This window comes from Anolis sagrei, chromosome 6, assembly GCF_037176765.1.
Source record: "Anolis sagrei isolate rAnoSag1 chromosome 6, rAnoSag1.mat, whole genome shotgun sequence".
Classification (NCBI taxonomy): domain Eukaryota; kingdom Metazoa; phylum Chordata; class Lepidosauria; order Squamata; family Dactyloidae; genus Anolis; species Anolis sagrei.
The window spans coordinates 130,747,192-130,770,079 of record NC_090026.1 but is presented as its reverse complement, the minus strand read 5'-3'; the positions used below and the strand labels follow the sequence as shown (position 1 = coordinate 130,770,079).

At 43.4% G+C, this 22,888-nt stretch overlaps 1 protein-coding gene across 2 annotated transcripts in view; it reads right to left on the bottom strand.

Moving 5' to 3' along the window:
* Positions 1–21,602, bottom strand: part of LOC132779061 (KAT8 regulatory NSL complex subunit 1-like) — a 61,450-nt gene extending 39,848 nt beyond the window's left edge. Inside the window, exons 1-2 of one of the 2 annotated variants that reach the window (XM_060782734.2) lie at positions 20,934–21,602; positions 1,141–1,282 (exon numbers count right to left, since the gene is read on the bottom strand). In XM_060782734.2, coding sequence (XP_060638717.2) covers positions 1,141–1,282; positions 20,934–21,331 — 540 coding nt within the window. In that variant the 5' untranslated portion in view covers positions 21,332–21,602. The remainder of the gene's footprint in view (positions 1–1,140; positions 1,283–20,933) is intronic. The other variant, XM_060782735.2, reaches the window with a different exon arrangement.
* Positions 21,603–22,888: the final 1,286 nt, after the last annotated feature.

Sequence of the window (22,888 nt, the reverse complement as noted above, 5' to 3'; positions counted from 1 at the left end):
AGACCAAAAAACAAAGCAAAACAAAAAAGCAGAGTATATTTTGGACATGAAAGAGAGAAAAACAATGTGGAACAACTCAGGAACTGGGGAAAATGTAACAGAATTGTAGGTCAAGCTACAGTGTTCTCTCACTTATTGCGGGTGTTAGGTTCCAGAACCACCCGTGATAAGAGAAAATCCACGATGTAGGGAAGCCCAGGCTGGATGAGGAGAAGGAGAGAGCCCTCGAGCACTTGCAGCAGGCGGTGAACCGCAATGTGGCGGGGGAACACTGTACACTCTAAAAACGCATCTCCTCCTATGAACCAGCTACGACGTTAAGATCATCTGGGGAGGCCCTTCTCTCGGTCCCACCTGCATCATAAGTTCATTTGGCTGTGACAAGAGACAGGCCCTTCTCAGTGGTGGCCCCTTGGCTGTGGAACGCCCTTCTTACAGAAATTAGATTGGCCCCTTCCCTGTTAGCATTTTGGAGGAAAGTTAAGACCTGGTTGTTCGAGCAGGCATTTGAATAGGCAATGTAATGAATATAGGACAATGGATAATGAGATTGAATCTTGATTCTACCTATGAGAAGCTAATGAGATGTTATATTGCTGTTTAATTGTTTATTATGCTCTTGTTTTGATTGTTTTTAACAGTTTTTATGATATTTTGAGCATTGCATTTTGCTATTGTTAACCGCTTTGAGTTGCCCAGGGGCTGAGAAAAGTGGTATACAAATATAGTAATAGTAAATAAATAAATAAATAAATAAATAAAAGTCAACCACCATTACAAACTTAGTGTTAGAATCCAGGCCATATGAATCTGATTTTTTTTTTTTTAAAAAGGTGGTCATTAACAAATTGAACACTCTGAAATCCCACTCCGAAATGCCCACCTAGCTCAAAGGGGGACATTTCCATATTGCTAAAAATAGCAACAACTGACTGCAAAGTCAAACCACAAGTTGTCGGCCTCAGCTTATTCATTAGCATACATCTCCATTCTATTGATAATCTAGTCCTAAATTTCCACAATAATCCAGACCTATAGTACGCAGCTGTAACCCTTTTGGATGACACTTCATGTATTATATAAACAGTGATCTAAGACGCTTGCAGAGGAAGTGAAAATAAATCTTCTGAAAAGTCTGACCTTGTTGGCACGAAGTTGCTTGTAAACATCGGTCTGCTGCCTTATGCGATACTCCAGGTCCGTCACCTGAGCCTGCAGCCAGGTCCATCGACAGATGATGGCCGCTCGCTCCACGGCCCACTGGCGCTCAGCTAGCCGTCGCCTGAAAAGGAAGCATTTGCATGTTGTTGACAGCACTTTCTCACACTTCAATCTCTTTGTACAGTTCTAATAATAATAATAATAAATAATAAAACTTTATTTATACCCCAGCACCATCTCCCCAAGGGGACTCGGAGCGGCTTACATGAGGCCAAGCCCAACAACACATCAATAAAAACAACAAGCAATAAGCAAATAAAACAATACAATTAATATAACTCGACATATAGACAATAACACGCAATTTAATTACAAGAAATACATAAGTGACAAGTATATAGCAAAAGCTAATGCCTACTAAAAGCAATAAATTGCATTTCCTCATACCATCTCCCAAATCATGTGTTTCTGGCAACAAAGATCATGCCTTTTAAAATTCAATATTTTAATAATAATAATAATACTTTATTTATATTATGCACTTCTCCCTTAGGGGACTCAGAGTGGATTACAGAATTTACATACATACGCACACATTCAAGGCCTTTACACTCATATACAATGAACAAAGGTAAAGGCTTCTCCTTTCATTTCCAGCTTCTGGAGGCAGTGCTCATCTCTGGCTCTGGGGAGGTGCTTTTCTCCATTTTCTAGCCGAGGAGGCTGCATTGTCAACTTCTGGTTGTGTGGCTGGCAAGATTGCTTGGAGCATCTCTTTGCCTTTTGCCACTGAAGCAGTACTTATTTATCTACTCACATTTGCATGTTTTTCGAACTGGTAGATTGGCAGGAGCTGGAGCTGACAGATGGGAGCACACCCCATCTCGCAGATTCGAACAGCCAACCTTTAGGTCAACAGTTCAGCAGCACAAGGGTTTAACCCATTGTGCCACCACGACCCAGAATCAAATTTTAAGAATCAAAATGTCATTTCCTTTTTGAAGAAAAGTAAAACAAACATCTAAGTATCATGGACAACACCCTGTAGGTCACGAGACAACACAAACCCAGGACTTCACAGCAAAATACTACAGCCATGGCCATTCATTTGTAAGGCTTTAAAAAGCAAATCAGCCATAATTTAGGATTCTGCCAAAGGCTATTTACTACTTCCAAAGATATCAAAGGCAATAAGTCTCCAAGGAATAAAAACTGACATATACAATAGAAGACTGTATACTGCTTTTCTGCTCTGTTTGTGGGTTCACCACAGGAAATGAGGCAATAAGCGGGATAGTCCCTTCTTATTAATTTAATGTATAATGTATCCCCTTTGCACAAGTGAAATCATTTGTGGGAAGGAATCCCACTGGAGCATTGCAGCACACCCAAATACCTGGGAGTCACTCTGGACCGTGCTCTGACCTACAAGAAGCACTGCCTGAACATCAAGCAAAAAGTGGGAGCTAGAAACAATATCATATGAAAGCTGACTGGCACAACCTGGGGGTCACAACCAGACACAGTGAAGACATCTGCCCTTGTGCTATGCTACTCTGCTGCTGAGTACGCATGCCCAGTGTGGAACACATCTCACCACGCTAAAACAGTGCATGTGGCTCTTCATGAGATATGCCGCATTATCACAGGATTCCTGCGCCCTACACCACTGGAGAAATTACACTGTTTAGCCGGTATTGCACCACCTGACATCCGCCAGGAAGTAGCAACCAATAGTAAAAAGACCAAGGCAGTGACATCTCCGCCCCACCCCATTTGGGTATCAGCCAGCACGCCAACGACTTAAATCAAGAAATAGTTTTCTAAGATCTACAGAGACACTCGCTGGAACATCGCAGCAAGCAAGAGTCCAAAAGTGGCAGGCTCAAACCCGGAACTTCAATTCATGGCTGATACCAGATGAGAGACTCCCCCCTGGGCACACAGAAGACAGGGTGACTTGGAAGGCGCTGAACAGACTGCGCTCTGGCACCAGGAGATGAAGAGCCAACCTTAAGAAATGGGGCCACAAAGTGGAATCCACGACATGTGAGTGTGGTGAAGAGCAAACACTGACCACCTGCTGCAATGCACCCTGAGCCCTGCCACATACACAATGGAGGATCTTCTCGCAGTGACTCCAGAGGCACTCCAAGTGGCCAGCTACTAGTCAAAGGACATTTAATAGAATACCAAGTTGGCAAATTTTGTATTTTGTTTGTTTGTTAAAAAATGTAATACAACTATTTGCTCTGCTCCTGACACAATAAATAAATAAGTAAGTGAAATCACCATAGGAAAATTCATTAAAAGTTTCCTATCCCTTCTCCACTCTGTAATTTTAGGACTCCGTCCTTATTCGTGGATTCCCAAGAGTGGTCTTTGTGGCTCACAGGGAAAGGGAGGATTGGAGACTTCTGTGACCGCGGTCATGTCCACTTATCTCAGAATCAGAACTCCTACGCCAAAGGCATCTGTGCCTATTGCTTGGATCACTCCACTTCCTGCTGAGATTCCCATGGGCTTTATTTCTCTTCTTAGACCTAAATCTGGTTCCCTCAGAGCCCTCCATGGCTTGGCTGGCCCTGTTCTCATATCCTGTTTGATCCCTGCCTGGATAAAAAAGTCCTCCCGATGCACTACTCTCAGCCATGACAAAGTCCCTTGCTCTTTCTTTTGACCACAACTGCCCTTTGGCCAGCTTGACCCTTACGCACTCTGCCTCAAAACACTTCCGCAAAGCAACAAATCCCCATCACGTTCTCAGTTCATGCAGAAACCTCTGAGCTCTTTTTCTGTTGTTCTGCTAAAAAACAGGAAAACGTATGGATGATAACTGGCCTGTCCCCTACCATAAAACCTAGGGGACTGATAGTAGCATACCCATTTGGAACAGAACGTTCTGAATTGTAGGTTCACTGCCACTGAAACAAATGTAGGCTATATTCCCATTTTTTATTTTTTTTTATTTACAACATTTATACACTGCCCTTCTCACCCAAGTAATATGTAAATACAATATGTATTATTAGCATAGCACAATGTATTATATATTATTATATCGTACTGTAGCATTATACTGTAATTTTATTGTTTATTCGTTCAGTCGCTTCCGACTCTTTGTGACATTATGGACCAGCCCACGCCAGAGCTCTCTGTCGGCCATCACCACCCCCAGCTCGTTCAAGATCAAGACAGTCACTTCAAGGATGCCATACATCCACCTTGTACTTGGCCGGCCCCTCTTCCTTTTTCGTTCCACTTTCCCCAGCATCGTTGTCTTCTCTAAGCTTTCCTGTCTTCTCATGATGTGGCCAAAGTACGTCATCTTTGTATTGTCAAAGGCTTTCATGGCCAGAATCACTGAGTTGTTGTTGTAGGTTTTTCCGGGTTATATGGCCATGTTCTAGAGGCATTTTCTCCTGATGTTTCATCTGCATCTATGGCAAGCATCCTCAGAGGTAGTGAGGTCTGTTGGAAGTAGGAAAATGGGTTTATATATCTGTAGAATGACCAGGGTGGGACAAAGGACTCTTGTCTGCTAGAGTTAGGTGTGAATGTTTCAACTGACCACCTTAATTAGCATTTGATGCTTTGGCAGTGCCTGGGGGATCTTTTGTTGAGAGGTGATTAGATGTGCCTGATTGTTTCCTCTCTGTTGTTGTGCTGTTGTTATTTTAGAGTTTTTTTAATATTGGTAGCCAGATTTTGTTCATTTTCATGGTTTCCTCCTTTCTGTTGAAATTGTCCACATGCTTCTTGTGGATTTCAATGGCTTCTCTGTGTAGTCTGACATGGTGGTTGTGAGAGTGGTCCAGCATTTCTGTGTTCTCAAATAATATGCTGTGTCCAGGTTGGTTCCTCAGGTGCTCTGCTATGGCTAACTTCTCTGGTTGAAGTCTGCAGAAGTAGTCTGCAGTGCCTTTCATGTTCCTTGATTCATGTTTGGGCAATGCTGCTGTGTTTGGTGGTCCCTATGTAGACTTGTCCACAGCTGCATGGTACACGGTAGACTCCTGCAGAGGTGAGAGGATCCCTCTTGTCCTTTGCTGAACGGAGCATTTGTTGGATTTTCTTGGTGGGTCTGCAGATGGTTTGTATATTGTGTATCCTCCTCAGCTTCCCTATGCGGGCAGTAGTTCCCTTGATGTATGGCAAGAACACTTCATCTTGGCCTCTACTATCCTTCCCTCCAATGAACAGTCGGGCTTTATGTCCTGAAGTATGGACTGGTTGGATCTTCTTGCAGTCTAAGGTACTCTCAGAACTTTCCTCCAACACCACAGTTCAAAAGCATCTCTCTTCCTTCGCTCAGCCTTCCCTAAGGTCCAGCTCTCACATACTACAGGGAAGACCATGGCTTTAACTATGCGTATCTTTGTTGCCAGTGTGATGTCTCTACTCTTCACTATTTTATGGAGATTGGTCCTTGCTCTCCTCCCAAGAAGTAAACACCTTCTGATGTCCTGGCCACAGTCTGCGTTTGCAGTCATCTTTGCACCTAGAAATACAAAGTCTGTCACGGCCTCCACGTTTTCTCCCTCTATTTCCCAGTTGTCAATCATTCTTGTTGCCATAATCTTGGTTTTTTTGATGTTGAATTGCAACCCAGCTTTTGCGCTTTCTTCTTTCACCTTGATTAGAAGGCTCCTCAGCTCCTCCTCGCTTTCAGCCATCAAAGTGGTGTCATCTGCATATCTACTGTTAATGTTTCTTCCAGCAATTTTCACTCCAGCCTTGCATTCATCAAGCCCACACATTGCATGATGTGTTCTGCATACAAGCGATCTCTAGAGCCCCACAATGCTAAAAATCTGAGGAGTCCACAAGAGGAATACAGCTATGCAGTCGGAATGCTATGTTTCATGCAGAGTGAACAATAATCCTTTAAAGCTTTTTGCAAATAGCCAAAATTATGTTTTTTAGTTCCTCAGCTTTAGAAAGCAGCATTTAATTTTGAGGCAGATTAAGAAACTTCATTTACGTTGCTGCCTTGAGATATGCTGTCTCCCAAGTGTGCATTGAGGACAAACAAACGACATCTATGGCTTTTTCATCTTGTGAAAGGACCTTCATTTCTATCAGGGCTGGAGTTTGTGCGAGACTCAAAATCAGCTGAGCAAATTAAGCCTCTCTGGAAAGATTAAAACAATCTGATTGCACTATCCATTTACTCAGTGAATTGGAAATGCTGCAGTGCTATTAAAATGTGCATGAGTCAGTAATTTGCATTTCTGGTGTCCTGTTATGTTTAAAAACTGAGATTAGATTGTAAAACCACCTCCCCCCACATCTACAAGCCTGGCATGTTCATCTGCAGTGTATTCACCTGGTAAGACAAGTGATAACTGTGGAAATATCAGAATGGTCACAAACAAATTGTGGTCAAATCTGAAAAGTTGCTTCTAGTGTTGCAGTCTTGCTCTGACAATGCAGACTAATCTTTTCAGAGTGAAACCACTTGTTTGCTCCCTGATAGCCCCTGCAGTGCTGCTGATACTGCTAAAAATCCCTTCAGACTCTTGTGTGCACATGTCTTTGCAACTAAGTGGTGAAGCTCAATTTCTTTCAGGCTGGAACAGCAATCTTCAGTTTCCAATCTCCATCAAACAGAGCATGCAACCATTAGCTTCACTGCATTAGAACAAGGATGGCAAACAAAGGCAGGATTGGTAGGTGGTTTACTTCTGGTTTCAAAAACTGGTGTGATGTCCAGAAGTCAAAGGTGGGCTCCTGTCGACTCTTCAAAAGGCGGGTGTCAACTTCTAGATGTTCTCAGGAATGCCCATTTATCCTTTCACAATAAAAAAAATTCAGAATCAAGAGAGATCAAGGCTGTGTGTGCTTTGTTCATCCTGGCAATGCAGTGTAGCAAACATTGTCATTTTGATCTCTCTCGTTCCTCATTTTTACAGCAGCTGACATAGCAGTATGTGACTCTATATCCATGTCAAGAAAATCTTGTTTTATACAAGGGCTCGCAAGAAGATATCCTGTGCCTAAAGTGCATAGTGTCACTTGGGACAGTTCTGGGGGGCAATGTTGCAGGATAAAAATGAGATAACTGCCAAACTGAAGGTAGAAGTAAATATTTTGAGATCTTGTTAATCAGGCAATAAGGACCAGGATGAGATCTCTTTGAAGATGATGCTGTTGTGTTCTGTGCCTTCAAGGTCTTTTCAATTTGGGGTACTCCTAAGACAAACACATACAGGGTTTTCTTGGCAAGACCACCTGAGTGCCTGGCAAAGCTTGGTCTGGATTATTATCTCTCACATGTGAATAGCATGGAAACAATAATGCATAATATTATATGTATATTATTGTTGTTTTAAACTATTTTATGATGTTTTATACTTATTATCAATGTATTTGGATTGCTGTTTGTTGTTGCTTATTCGTTCAGTTGCTTCCGACTCTTCGTGACCTCATGGACCAGACCACGCCAGAGCTCCCTGTCAGCCTTCACCACCCCCGTCTCCTTCAAGGTCAAGCAAGTCACTTCAAAGATACCATCCATTCATCTTGCCCTTGGTCATCCCCTCTTCCTTTTTCCTTCCATTTTCCCAAGCATCATTGTCTTCTCTAAGCTTTCCTGTCTTCTCATGATGTGGCCAAAGTACTTCATCTTTGCCTCTAATATCCTTCCCTCCAAAAATCATGTTGTTTACATGATTTTAATATGTTGTAAGCCACTTTGGGTCCCATGAGGGAGAAAGGGGGATATATATAAAGACTTATCATCATCATTATCATTATCAAGCCCCCGGTGGTGCAGTGGGTTAAACGCTTGTGCGGGCAGGACTGAAGACCGACAGGTCGCAGGTTCAAATCTGGGGAGAGGCGGATGAGCTCCCTCTATCAGCTCCAGCTCCTCATGCGGGGACATGAGAGAAGCCTCCCACAAGGATGATAAAAAACATCAAAATCATCCAGGCGTCCCCTGGGCAACGTCCTTGCAGACGGCGAGTTCTCTCACACCAGAAGCGACTTCTGACACGACAAAAAAAAAATCATTATCATCATGATCCTGGACTTTGTATGGATATGTGGAAACCACAGGTATTCATGAACAGGGTTTCTTTTGATGGGACAGTGATACTGAGAGGAGAATGTAGCATGTACAGGAGGCCTTGAGTAAAGAAGTGAAATGGTGGATAAGTGAAACCACATATATTAGTTCCATAGATACAAATCATATTGTAAATAAAAATAAGAATTTCCCCTCATGCTTGATGATTTTTACAAGTCAATCTTTGACACCTTATAATGCTTTCCAAGTTCTCAGTTTTTCCATTCTGTCCACGCCTAGCAAAACCAAAAGTCTTTTCACTTCTCATTTTCTCTTTTGAAAATATTAGACAGTGCATCCTGTTCTGCCTTTTGTCTAAATCTAAACTTTTATTCCAAGATGAGATGACATTACACTGAATGAGAATCCTGATTTTTTTTTGCCTGGTAGAAATGTGTCATTCTACAAACTGAGCAAAATCAAAGGTTTGCAGAAGTAACCGTTAAAATCTGTATCAGCGGAAATGTTTTCTTTGTTTAGGGGAGTGATGCTTATGTTGGATGTCTGTCAATATTCTTAACTGCAGCTTGAAATGGTTAATGAGAAGTCACGAAAAAAAAAGGAAGATTTTTTTGTAATGTGCATACCATGGTGAGTTTACAACTAAAGTAAAACCAGAGTGAATGAGTACAGTTTACATAATTGTTGATTTTCTTGTCAGTTCAGTTGGTCTACGTAATACTTTAACTGTTGGATTTAGGCCAGTATAAATAAAATCCACAAAGAGTATTGGCTTTCAGTTATCTTCTTACAAGTTTCCTTTTTGAGAGTAAAGGGACTTACAGAGGAGCAAGTCTTCTTGCAAGCCAAAAGCAAACTAGTAAAAAAAAATGACAGGCTTAGTTTCTATACTTAGGACTTTTCTCCTCTTCCATTGTCAGCATGGAGTGAAGGTATGGACCCAGGAAAATCAGGAGTTTTTATGATTTCAGATCTGGGTTTGGAAGAGGACATTCAGTTTACTTCTGGCCTTACATGGAGTTGGTCCTACAAGATAGAGGGAGGTTCTTTTTTAATAATAGGAAGACTGTATGTCCTTCACAGGTTGCATGCCTTGGATGTTATGTCTTTCACTCAGTCCCTTTGACAGTGTTTACATTTTAGGAAACTATCCTGCTGTGCACAAAGACAGGACCTCAAGGTTAACTTGAGAAACTGCAAGCCATTTCTGGTGTGAGAGAATTGGCGGTCTGCAAGGACGTTGCCCAGGGGACGGCCAGATGAATTGATGTTTTACTATCTTTGTGGGAGGCTTCCCTCATGTCCCCACATGGGGAGCTTGAGCTGGCAGAGAGAGCTCAACCAGTCAAACTGTTGACCTCTTGGTCAGCAGTCCTGCCAGCACAAGGGCTTAACCCACTGCGCCACTGGGGGCTTCATCTAGATCAGTGTTTCTCAACCTGGGGGTCGGGTCGTGAGGGGGGTGTCAGAGGGGTCGCCAAAAACCATCAGTAAACATAGTGGGTTCTGTGTGGTAAGTTTGGCCCAATTCTCTCATTGGCAGGGCTCAGAATGCTATTTGATTGTAAGTGAACTATAAATCCCAGAAACTTCAACTCCCAAATGTCAAGTCTATTTTCCCCAGACTCCACCAGTGTTCAGATTTGGGCATATTGAGTATTCATGTCAAGTTTGGTCCAGATCCATTATTGTTGAGTCCAGAGTGCTCTCTGGATGTTGGTGAACTACAACTCCATAACCCAAGGTTAATGCCCATCAGATCCAGTATTTTCTTTTGCTCATGGGAGTTCTGTGTTCCATTGTTGGTGGAGTTCAGAATGCTCTTTGACTGTAGGTGAACTATAAATCCCAGCAACTACAACTCCCAAATGACAAAATCAATCCCCTCTCAACTCCACCAGTATTAAAATGTTGGTGATTTGGATATTTGTGCCAAATTTGGTCCAGTGAAAGAAAATACATCCTGCATATCAGATAGTTATATTAAGATTCATAACACTAGCAAAAGGACAGTGATGAAGTAGCAATGAAAATAATGTTATGGTTGGGGGTCACCACAACATGAGGAACTATATTAAGGGGTCGTGGCATTAGGAAGGTTGAGGAACACGGATCTAGACAGATAGATAGATAACCTTTGGATAGCATAGGGAAGGGTTAACATTCCTGTGGTGTTTGTTTCACTGTCTGGGCCCCTCTTCAGGAGATTTCACCTCACTTTCTATCCCTGTGATGACTGGATTTTGAAAAATGTGGCTTGTTGTGGAAACAAGGACTGGTGATAAAACTTCAGTGGAGACCTTTCCCCACATGGTAACTCTTTCAGGAGTGAATTTCCCTTCCGAGGGGGAAGTTTCTCTCACTCCTGTGTGTAACTCAAGGACTGCCTGGACAATACAACCTCCTATGTCAACATGAGATACATTCCCAGAATTTGTGTGAATATTCGAAATGATATATGGTGGTGGCCCCATATATGGTGGTGGCCCCACCCCTTCTCGGTGGTGGCCCCTCGGCTGTGGAACGCCCTTCCCACGGACATTAGATTGGCTCCCTCATTGATGGTATTCTGGAGGAAAGTGAAAACCTGGTTATTTGAACAGGCGTTTGAATAGGCAGTGCAATGAATTCAGGAAATGGAATAACAGTTGACGAGTTTGGATCATAATTCTAGTTATGAGACGTCACTTGAATGTTTACTACTGTTTAATTGTTAGTCTGCTTCTGTGTTAACTGTTTTTAAGTACCTTTTGATGCCGCATTGAATTCTTGCTTTGATTGTTTTGCCTTGTTTTGCTTTGCTTGATTGTTGTTAAGCGCTATGAGTCGCCTAAGGGCTGAGAATAGCGGTATACAAATGAAGTAAATAATAAATAAATAAATTATGGGCAACATCAAACCCCACTGAAATGAGGGGCTTCCAACCCATGAATACCATAGTCTTATCAGAGGTCTTAGAAAATGCATGACCGCAAGTCTGTGTACGAACCCACACGATCTCTTGGATCATCTGGAGAGGCCTTGCTCGCGCTCCCGCCTCCTTCGCAGGCGCGATTGGTGGGGAAGAGGGAGAGGGCCTTCTTGGTGATGGCCCCCCGACTCTGTAACTCACTTCCCAAGGACATTAGGCATGGCCCAAATTGGCAGTCTTTAGGAGGAACCTCAAAATGTGGCTGTTCCAGTGTGCCTTCCTAGAATAAGGAAAAATTCCCAGCAATATGTCCTCAGAATGCAGTTTACTATTGGATTAGGTTGGACTGCGCTCCCTCGTTTCTTTTAAAACCCTACTACCAAAAGTATCCTACCTTGTTCATGCCCAGTGTTTATTTTTTTAATTTTAAATTATTACATTTGGTCTGGCCATAGATTTTTAAATCCTTGTGTGTTATTGTTTACTCTTGTTTATATGTGATTTATATTGTTTTTGTTTATTGCTTGTTTGTTTTACTGATGTGTTGTTGGGCTTGGCTTCATGTAAGCTGCTCCGAGTCCCTTGGGGAGATGGTGGTGGGGTATAAATAAAGTATTATTATTATTATTATTATTATTATTATTATAAAACGGCTAGAGAGGACGTATTTTGTCAGAATGGATAAATGACATTGCAGATTGTGGTCCCATCACTATGGGGCTAGTACCATATCCATAATTAGATGTTCTTTGGGTTTGAATGGAAATAATGGCAGAGTGCAGAATGGAGAGGCTCATCTTCAGATTAGGAAATTACTCTGGATGCATTCCTCCCTTGCACCTGCTGCTACACAAATATTAATTTTGTGGGGCTTTTACTTTAAAGTTTATTTACCTTAATAACCTTTACACTCATTTCAGATCTTTATATATTTATACAATCAGGGAGTGAATCAAAGGCTGTAATGACAACAAAGAGCTCATTCTAAGTTAAAGGCTCTTGGCTCACCCCGCTTTCAACCCAACTTTGCACATAGCTGCTTAACTAGCTATGTCTTTTTCTGGATGTTCTGGTTACCGCCCACTTGATTATTAGAACACTCTCTTACATCGTGCCGTCCATAAAAATATGTTTTGAAAGTTCCACTGGTACAAAATGACACTACCAGCTTGTGCATTAAAATATAGACACATTGATCTCTCTTGCTTTACATTGACTTAACCCATGCTGCTGCTTTTAATCTGAAGTCCTAGGCGTGTTGCCCTCCTCACACCAAAAAGGCAGCCTTCTCCAATATGCATCATTTTTTTATACTAGCCATCTTCTAACTCCTTGATTCCAGTTGCCCAATACTGGTCTATCCCAAGGCTTGTTCAGCTGTTTGGTCAATATAAAGCAGTGGTTCTCAACCTGGGGTCCCCAGATGTTTTTGGCCTACAACTCCCAGAAATCCCAGTCAGTTTGCCAGCTGTTAGGATTTCTGGGAGTTGAAGGCCAAAAACATCTGGGGACCCCAGGTTGAGAACCACTCATATAAAGGAATTCCCTCACAAAGGATTCTTTAGAGCAGAGGTCCTTAACATAGATCTGTGGCTTATAAATGCAAACACAACACCAATGCATACATACATTTTGCACAGAAGGAAAGCTGGTAATCCTCAGGAATATAATAATAATAATAATAATAATAATAATAATAATGCAACTTTATTTCTAAACCGCCCAATCTCCCCAAGGAGTCGGGGTGGTTTAAATGCAAAAAGGCAAACATTCAATTCCCATAAGTGAATACAAACACCTCAAAATAATGCAAAATAATAACCGTAATCTCATAACAAAAGAAAACTAACATCAAAATGAAAAACAGAATATGTGTAATCAAATAAACAGACCTCACAACCACTGAGGATGCTTGTCATAGATGCAGGCGAAACATCAGGAGAGAATGCCTCTAGAACATGGCCATATAGCCCGAAAAAACCTACAACAACCCAGTGATTCCTGCCATGAAAGCCTTTGACGAATAAACATAATTAAACTAATCACATAATTAACAATTAAGTCATAAACCCTAAGAGAACAATTAAAATACATTAAAATGGCTATCATGGTTGATCTTTAACATGTACCATAACAGCAGTGGAATATAAATAAGTTAGCCAGCATTCTAATGGAATTAAAAGTATCTTAGTCCTCCTCCTCTCCATACCCTAAAGTGCATAGGTGCATTTTCAAGAGTTTTTTTAAGGAGAGGAGGGTGGGGGCAGCTTTTATTTCTTTAGGGAGGGGGCTCCTGGGATAGGGAGCAATCACGGAGAAGGCCCCCTCTCTCGTTCCCACCAACCATGCTTGTGACAGGGGTGGGACTGAGAGCAGGGCCTCCTCCGTTGACCGCAGTGCACAAGATGACCTATATAGGGAGATGCGATTCGACAAATAGCCTGGACCCAAAAACACACATAGCAGAAAAATATATGCTGCAAAATATGTGTCCCTTAAAGCTCCAACACTCCTTAACACATGAAGGGAGGCCCAACGCATCACACCACTGTCTCAAGACACAGGACCCCATAAATAACCCACCATCAAAGATACTCCACAACAATTGTCCACACAAAGCACTGATTCTCAGATCACTTATGCCCACCAGATCACTTATGCCCTCTTCAATCTGCACACCCATCCCTCTCTGAAAACTCTATCCTAGTCATATTTCACCTGTTCATGCTCAGCATTATTTTAAAATTTTAATTATTACATTTGGTCCAGCCATAGGTTTATAAACGTCATTGTGTTACTGTTAATGTTTATTGTTTATTTTCTGTTATGAGTTTTATTTTATTGTTTTGTATTACTTTTTGTTATTGTTTTTATTATTGATGTATTGTAGGCTCGGCCTCATGAAAGCCGCACCGAGTCCCTTGGGGAGATGGTAGCGGGGTATAAATAAAGTATTATTATTATTATTATTGTAAACTTACAAGGAAATATTTAAAAATGAAAAATCCTTACTTAGGCAAGCTGACATTGCAAGTCCGATTCTGGATCATTCAACACATCATTGTTAAAACAATTCATGGACACAGTCAGTATAACTTGAAGCTAATGCTGTGCTAATTAATGCTGGCTTCGCCTTTCAAAACCAATAATGTTGACATAAAATGGTAAACAATAATGTCCAATGTGTTGTGGAAGGCTTTTTTTTTGTCGTGTCAGGAGCGACCTGAGAAACTGCAAGTCGCTTCTGGTGTGCGAGAATTGGCCGTCCTTGTGGGAGGCTTCTCTCATGTCTCCACATGAGGAGCTGGAGCTGATAGAGGGAGCTCATCTGCCCCTCCCCGGTTTTGAACCTGCGACCTGTCGGTCTTCAGTCTTGCCGGCACAGCGGTTTAACCCACTGTGCCACCGGGAGCTCCTGTGGAAGGCTTTCATGGCTGGAATCACTGGGTTGTTGTAGGTTTTTTTCGGGCTATATGGCTTCTATGTTCTAGAAGCATTCTCTCCTGATGTTTCGCCTGCATCTATGGCAAGCATCCTCAGGGGTAGTGAGTAATGTCCAATGGACACTATGATTTTATCATTTCATCTTGCTGCTGTTAGCCCGCGGGCCTTAGTTTGGGGACTCCTGACCTAGTGGATCCGCACAGCTGAAGGGGTTTCAAACTGGGGGCTCTAATGTAGAATGCAATACATAAACCACTACACCTCCCTGGCGCTCAATATGTTCTCCTTGAAAAGTGCAATAGTGGATTGTTTGTTTTCTTTCCAACAAAGCTTTTTCCACCCAAAACATTACTGAATCAATCTGGAATTCAGGAAGCAAAGTGGCAATAATTAAGAATGAACCCTGAGATGAGGAAATAATGTTACCTGCAAGGAAGTTAAAGCAACTTCATTTATTTTGACCTGGTCAGGGCAAATGTGTCTTTCTTGCTTCATTTAATTCTCCTAATAACTTTGTGAGAAAGGTTAAACTAAGGGGGTGCAACCCGCTACCCTCAATCCCATTTAACTTTATAGATTAATAGGAATTCCAAAAAGCCTCTCCTGAGCATACTGACATTTAAAGGACTAAATACTTTCAAGGTACCAGGTTATGGTCTGGATCTTGGAAGCTAAGCATGGTCATGCCATTTAGAACTTGGACAGGAGACTAACAAGGAATATAGGCTGTGTTTCAGTGGAGAAAAAATGACAAATATCCCTTGCCTAAGAAAATCCTATGAACCCTAGATGACTTGGAAGACATATGTAAACAAAACCAATTCCTCTGCCTTGCATTTATCCAAATGCTAGATTGCAGAATGCAAAGTTCACCTCCGATGCCTCCCACGTGGATTTGTAGGACTGACTACTATGTATAGTGTCAACTGAGCACATGGCAGCTACAGGCGTGTGCCCACAACCTCTGGGAATAAGGCGCCAAGCTTTGACATACCTCCAGAACTGACCAAGGCATTCAGAGAATATGAAATGTGACAGAGACGTGGCTAGATCTGCCTTTCCTTGTGGACGTTAGGCTACAACATTCTGGCCCCCATGAAGGCACCACATGGGGATTTGCTGCACACCCTCTTTCTGCTAGGATGGCGGCATTTTAAAGCAAAGGGAAGAAATGTATATAGATTATAAACCTAAGAATGGAGAATGAGCAAATAATATTCTGGGGGTCTTTTTGGCTAGAGGGTGGGCTATAGTCAAGATCAGTGTTCTTTACAAAAGCCAACTTGGTGCATTGGAAGACCATTAATAATAATAATAATAATAATAATAATAATGACTTGTAGGTTTTTTCAGGCTATATGGTCATGGCCTCTAGACCAGTGGTTCTCAACCTGGGGTCCCCAGATGTTTTTGGCCTTCAACTCCCAGAAATCCTAACAGCTGGTAAACAGGCTGGGATTTCTGGGTGTTGTAGGCCAAAAACTTCTGGGGACCCCAGGCTGAGAGCCACTGCTCTAGACCATGGCCATATATCCCCCCAAAAAACCTACAACAACCCAGTGCTTCCGGCCATGAAAGCCTTCGACAATACATTGAACAACATAATTACATAAAGCATGTGAAAACATAGTGGGTTCCACTCTCTCGGCCTTAGAAAAAGGCAAGGGGAAACCCACTATGAACAAATTCTGCCAATACAACCCCACAATAAAGTCTTAAGTTCACCAGAAGCAAGAAATGACCTGGAGACACTATAATGTGCATTTATGGGTATACAGTCCATTTTCTGTATCTGAGGATTATGTACCCCTGGATTCAAAGGGTTAGAAAATATTCAAAAAGTCATCCCAAATGCAAACCTGGATTTTATTGATACATATAAGAGATAACATTTTACTACAGCATTGTACGGCTGGACTGGTTGGCCTTTGTGTTCTCTTCGAACTCTACGATTCTAAGCATCTGCAAATTTTGGTATCCAGCAAAACTCCAGTATATACCAAGAGTCCATTGCCTATGCATATATGGACATACCGTATATACTTGAGTATAAGCCGACCTGAATATAAACCGAGGCGCCTAATTTTACTACAAAAAACTGGGAAAACGTATTGACTCGAATATAAGCCGAGGGTGGGTACAGCAGCTACTGCTAATTTTCAAAATAAAAATAGGTACCAATAAAGTTACATTAATTGAGGCATCAGTAGGTTGAATGTTTTTTAATATTTACATAAAACTGTAATTTAAGGTAAGACTGTCCAACTCTGATAAAACCATTATTCTAACCGCCTTCAATGTAAATGTGTTTAAGTATCCTTCCAAAAACAATAGAGTAAAATAATAAATGTAATAATAATAAATAGAGTAAAATAATAAATACAATAATCATAGAGTAAAATAATACATGTAATAACATAAGAGGAAAATAAAAGTAATAATAAAATAATAAAAGTAATAACAGAGTAAAATAATACATGATTTTGACTCGAGCAAAAGCCGAGGGAGCTTTTTCAGGGTTGAAAAACTAGGCTTATACTTGAATATATAGGGTATGTTTAAAATTGGAAGGAAAAAGAGGAGGGGAGGGGAGGGGGGAATAAAGAAAAGGAAAAAGAGAAAAAGAAAAGGAGAGGGAAGATGAGAGGAAGATGATGCCTAGAAGAGCCTCTTAAAATCTATGATCCTCTGAGGAGGGCCTTCTCTCTGTCCCACCACCTTCTCAGGCAAATTTTGTGGGAAAGAAGGTGTTTTTGGTGGCTGATCTAAAACTTTGGAACTCCCCTTTGCAAGCAGGTGAAAACGCTTCTTTGACATCTGGTATTTGGGGGAGGAAGAGGGGCACGTTGCTGGGGTGGTTGTGGGTGGGTTTTATGGGCAGGACATTAACTTTTAAATGTAATTCTTATTTTACCTTTTGTATCCAAGACACAAGTATTTATTTGGGGTTTGAAAATTTTCTATAGTCATATGCATTCACCTTGTTTTTAAATTGTATTGTGCAATGTTTTTGTTAGCTGTCCCTACTGATGAACCCGCTGACCAAAAGGTTGGATGTTTGAATCCGGGGAGCGGGGTGACGTCCGCTGTTGGCCCAGACCCTGCCAATCTCACAGTTCGAAAACATGCAAATGTGAGTAGATCAATAGGTAACACATTCCATGCAGTCATGCCAGTCACATGACCTTGGAGGTGTCTACAGACAACATCCGCTCTTTGGCTTAGAAATGGAGAAGACTGCCACTTAATGTCAAGGGGAAACCTTTGCCTTTATGCATTTGCTTTGTTTTTAGATGTTTTTGTTAGTTGCCTTGAGCCTCTATAGGGGACAAGAACGGGATAGAAAAGAAATGAAGTAAATAAAACAAAAGAAGGAAAGAAATGCAGAGAACAAAGAGGAGAGGGGAAAAGCAGGAGATAAAAAAGAACCTGAAAAGGTCAAAGAAGAAAGGGGGAGAACATATGGAAGAAGAAAGAAGAGAAGGAGAAAATGAAAAGGAATGTGAAGAAAGGAAGAGAGGGAAAGAAGAAGAAAAAGAGGAGGAGATGAAGACAAAGAGGAAAAGGCAATGAAGGAGAAGAAAGATAACAACAGGGGGAGAGAAAAAAGAGAAGAGAAGAAGGAAAAAAAGATGAGAAGGAAGAGGAAAAAGAGGATGAAGAAAGGAGAGGAGAGAAAAGGATGAAGAGAAAAGGAGGGGGAGAAGATGAAGAAAATAGGAGAAAAATACAAGAACGAGCAAGAAAGAGAAAGAGTGACGAAGAGGAGAAAAAAGGAGAAAGGGAAGGAGAAAATGAAAAGGAAGAAGAATAAGAAGTGGAGGAAAAGGAGGAAAAGAACAGAGGGGAAGAGAAAGAAGGTGAAAGAGAATGGAGAGAGGTGAGGTAAAGGAGGAGAGGAAGAAGAGGAGAGAAGGAGGGGGAAGAGGACGAAAAACAGGAACACGAGGAAGAAGAGAAAAGGAGGATGAGAGGAAGAGGGAAAGAAATAAGGAGAGGGAGGAGCGGAAGAACACACAGAGGAGGAAGAAAGGACAAGGGAAATGAAGAAGAGGCTGAAAGAAAGGAGGAGAGAAAGAAGAAAATGAGGAATAGAAGCACAAGAAGTGGAGGAAAAGAAGAAAACCAACAGAAGGGGAAAGAAGAAGGAGAAAGATTGGAGAGGGAGGTGAGGTAAAGGCGAGGAAGAACATGAGGAGGAGGAAGAAGAGGAAAAGGAGAAAGAGAGAAGGAGAGGAGGAAAAATAGGAATAGAAGAACATGAGGAAGAGAAGAACAACAAAGAGGGAAAGAAATAAGGAAAGGGAGGAGAGGAAGAACACAAGGAGAAGGAAGAAGAGGGGAAAAAGGAGAGGAAGGGAGAGGAAGAAAGGAAGAACACAAGGAAGAGAATGGGGGAAGAAAAAGAGAGAGAGAGAGGAAAGGAAGAACACAAGGAGAAAGAAAGGGAGAGGAAGAAGAGGAGGAAAAGGAGGAGAACAGGGGGGAGAAATAAAGAGAGAAAGAGGAAAGGAAGAACACAAGCAGGAGGAAGAAAGGGAGAGGAAGAAGAGGAGAAAGGGAGGAAGAAATAAAGAGTGAGGAGGAGAATGGGGGAAGAAATAACGAGAAAGAGGAGAGGAAGAACACAAGGAGAAGTGAAAGGGAGAGGAAGAAGAGAAAATAGGAGGAAGGAAAGAGAAAATGAGAAGGAGGAGTAGAAAAACAAGAAGTGGAGGAAAAGGGGGAAAACAGACGGGAAGAAGGAGAAAGAGAATAGCGAGGAAAAGGAGGAGAGGAAGAGCACAGGAAGGGAATGGAGGAGAATGAAATAAAAGGAGGAGAATGGGGGAAGAAATAAAGAGAAGAAAGGAAGAATACAAGGAGGAGAAAGAAAGGGACAAGAGGAGGAGGAGAAAAAGGAAGAGAATAGGGGGAAGAAATAAAGAGAGAGAGGAGAAAGAACACAAGGAGGAGGAAGAGGAGAAAAAGAAGGAGGAGAAGGGGGGGAGAAATAAGGAGAGAGAGGAAGGGAAGAACACAAGGAGGAGAAAGAAAGGGAGAGGAAGGGAGAGGAAGAAAGGAAGAACACAAGGAGGAGAATGGGGGAAGAAAAAGAGAGAGAGGAAGAAGAACACAAGGAGGAGGCAGAAAGGGGGAAGAAGACGAGAAAAAGGAGGAAAATGGGGGGGGGGGAGAAATGAGGAGAGAGAAAGAGGAAAGGAAGGAGGAGAAAGAAAGAGAGAGGAAGAAGAGAGAAAAAGGAGGAGAATGGGGAAGAAATAAAGAGAGAGAGAGGAGAGGAAGAACACAAGAAGGAAGAAAGGAAGAGGAGAAAAGGGGGAGAATGGGGGGAAGAAATAAAGAGAAAGAAGAGAGGAAGAACACGAGGAGAAAGAAAGGGAGAAGAAGAGGAGAAAAAGGAGGAGAATAGGGGGAAGAAATAAAGAGAGAGAGGAGAGGAAGAACACAAGGAGGAGGAGGAGAATGGGGGAAGAAATGAGGAGAGAGAAAGAGGAAAGGAAGGAGGAGAAAGAAAGGGAGAGGAAAAAGAGAGAAAAAGGAGAATGGGGAAGAAATAAAGAGAGAGAGAGGAGAGGAAGAACACAAGAAGGAAGAAAGGAAGAGGAGAAAAAGGAGGAGAACAGGGGGGAAGAAATAAGAAGAGAGGAAGAACACGAGGAGAAAGGGAGAAGAAGAAGAGAGAAAAAGGAGGAGAATGGGGGAAAGAAATGAGAGAGAAAGAGGAGAGGAAGAACACAAGAAGGAAGAAAGGAAGAGGAGAAAAAGGAGGAGAACAGGGGGGAAGAAATAAGAAGAGAGGAAGAACACGAGGAGAAAGAAAGGGAGAAGAAGAAGAGGAGAAAAAGGAGGAAAATGGGGGAAAGAAATGAGAGAGAAAGAGGAGAGGAAGAACACAAGAAGGAAGAAAGGAAGAGGAGAAAAAGGAGGAGAACAGGGGGGAAGAAATAAGAAGAGAGGAAGAACACGAGGAGAAAGAAAGGGAGAAGAAGAAGAGGAGAAAAAGGAGGAGAATAGGGGGAAGAAATAAAGAGAAAAAGGAGAGGAAGAACACAAGGAGGAGGAGAATGGGGGAAGAAATGAGGAGAGAGAAAGAGGAAAGGAAGGAGGAGAAAGAAAGGGAGTGGAAGAAGAGAGAAAAAGGAGGAGAATGGGGAAGAAATAAAGAGAGAGAGAGAGAGAGAGAGGAAGAACACAAGGAGGAGAAAGAAAGGGAAAGAGAGAAGAAGATAAAATAGAAGGAAGAAGAAAATGAAAAGGAAGAATAGAAGAACAAGAAGTGGAGGAAAAGGGTAAACAGAGGGGAAGAAGGAGAAAGAGAATAGTGAGGAAAAGGAGGGGAGGAAGAGCCCGGGAAGGGAAGGGCGGCCTCTCGGGGCTTACCGGGGGTCTGGGGGCGGCGGCGGAGGGGGCGCCTCGGGGTCCTCACTATCCGAGGAGGAGGAGGAGGAGCAGCAGGACGACGAGGAGGAGGACGAGGAGGAGGAAGACACCGAAGAGGAGGAGGCGGTGGCGTCGGAGTCGCACCCGAGCTGGGCTGCGCGGAGGCGGGCGGTGGCGGAGGCGGCCAGGCGGCGGAGCTCGGGCCCCAGAGTGGCGGGGGAGACGGGGGGCGCGGCGGCGGCCAGGCCGGCCAGCTGGTGCCGGACGTGGCGCTCCACTTGCCGGGCCTGCAGCGCCCTTAAGCGGCGGCACAGGCTCCGCGCTCGGCCCCACAAGGCGGCCTGCCGGGCCTCGGCCTTCTCCTCCTCCTCAGGCGGGGGCGGCGGAGACGAGGCCATGAGGGAAGGGAGCGGGCCGGAGCCACCCTCGCCGTCCTTGGCCGCTGTGGATCCCCTCAGGGCGGGCCGGGGCTCTCCATGTCCGCCTCAAGGCCCGCCCGCCCGCGCCATTTTCCCCTCAGGCGAGGCGCGCGCATGCGCGGAAGGCAGGCCAGGCGGGAGCAATGGAGGCTGGCTTCATCACTCCGACAGAAATGGCCTTGGCTGGCGCGGGGGGGAGGGGGGCCAGGGCTTCCGGGGATTTCTTTCCTGCGCCTGCGCCATTCTGGCGCACGCGCAGGAAAGAAATCCCCGGAAGCCCGCGCCCCCCTAGGACATCGGGGACTGAGCATGCGCACAAATCGCCCACGCAAAGAACTACCACCAACTCCTATAATGCGATGCTGCGCCAAGACTGAGCATGCGCACAACCGCCAACGCAAAGCACCACCAACTCCTGCAGGACGCCTTGCCGCCATGAATTATACGCACGCGCACAACCGTACACACAAACAATCCCCGACTCTTATAATGAATTACGCGCATGCGTGCACCTCTCCAGGAACCCCGCGCCAGGATTGAGCATGCGCACAACCGCCCACACAAAGCACCCCTCTCTCCTACAGGACGTCTTGGCACCATGAATAACGCGCATGCGTGCAGCCCACTTCCCTCAAGGACTTCAAATCCCAGAAGCCTCGACTGTTTCAGTCAAAGGTGAGGCATTCTGGGAGCTGGAGTCCGAAAGGCTTTGAAAGCCGATTAGGCAAGAGGAACCAACTCCGATGAATTCCACGCATGCGTACAACTCTCCAGGGAATATTGCGCCAGGATAGAGCGTTCGCACAACCGCACATACAAAGAACAACCAACTCCAATAAATTCCACGCATGCGTACAACTCTCAAGGGAATATTGCGCAAGGATTGAGCATGCGCACAGCCGCACATACAAAGAAACGCCATGAATTGCACGCATGCGCACAACTCCAGGGATTTATACGCCAGGATTGAGCATGCGCACAACCCCACAAAGAAAGCACCAACTCCTACAATGAATTAAGCGCATGCGTGCAACTCTCCAGGGATTGAGTATGCGCACAACCGCACATACAAAGAACCACCAACTCCAATGAATTCCACGCATGCGTATAACTCTCAAGGGAATCTGCTTCAGGATTGAACATGCGCACAAACAGAACATACCAAAAACCAACTCCAGTGAATTCCACGCATGCGTACAACTCTCCAGGGATTATGCACCCAAGATTGAGCATGCGCACAACCGCACATACAAAGAAACATCATGAATTCCACGCATGCGCACAACTCTCCAGAGATTATGCGCCACTATTGAGTTTACGTACAATCGCCCACAAACAAGAATCAATAACAATGAATTAAGCGCATGCGTGCAACTCTCCAGGGATTGAGCATGCGCACAACCGCACATACAAAGCACGACCAACTCCAGATTCAAGGGAATCTGCGCCAGGTTTGAGCATGCGTACAACCGCACATACAAAGAAACTCCATGAATTCCACGCATGCGCACATCTCTCCAGAGATTATGCGCCACT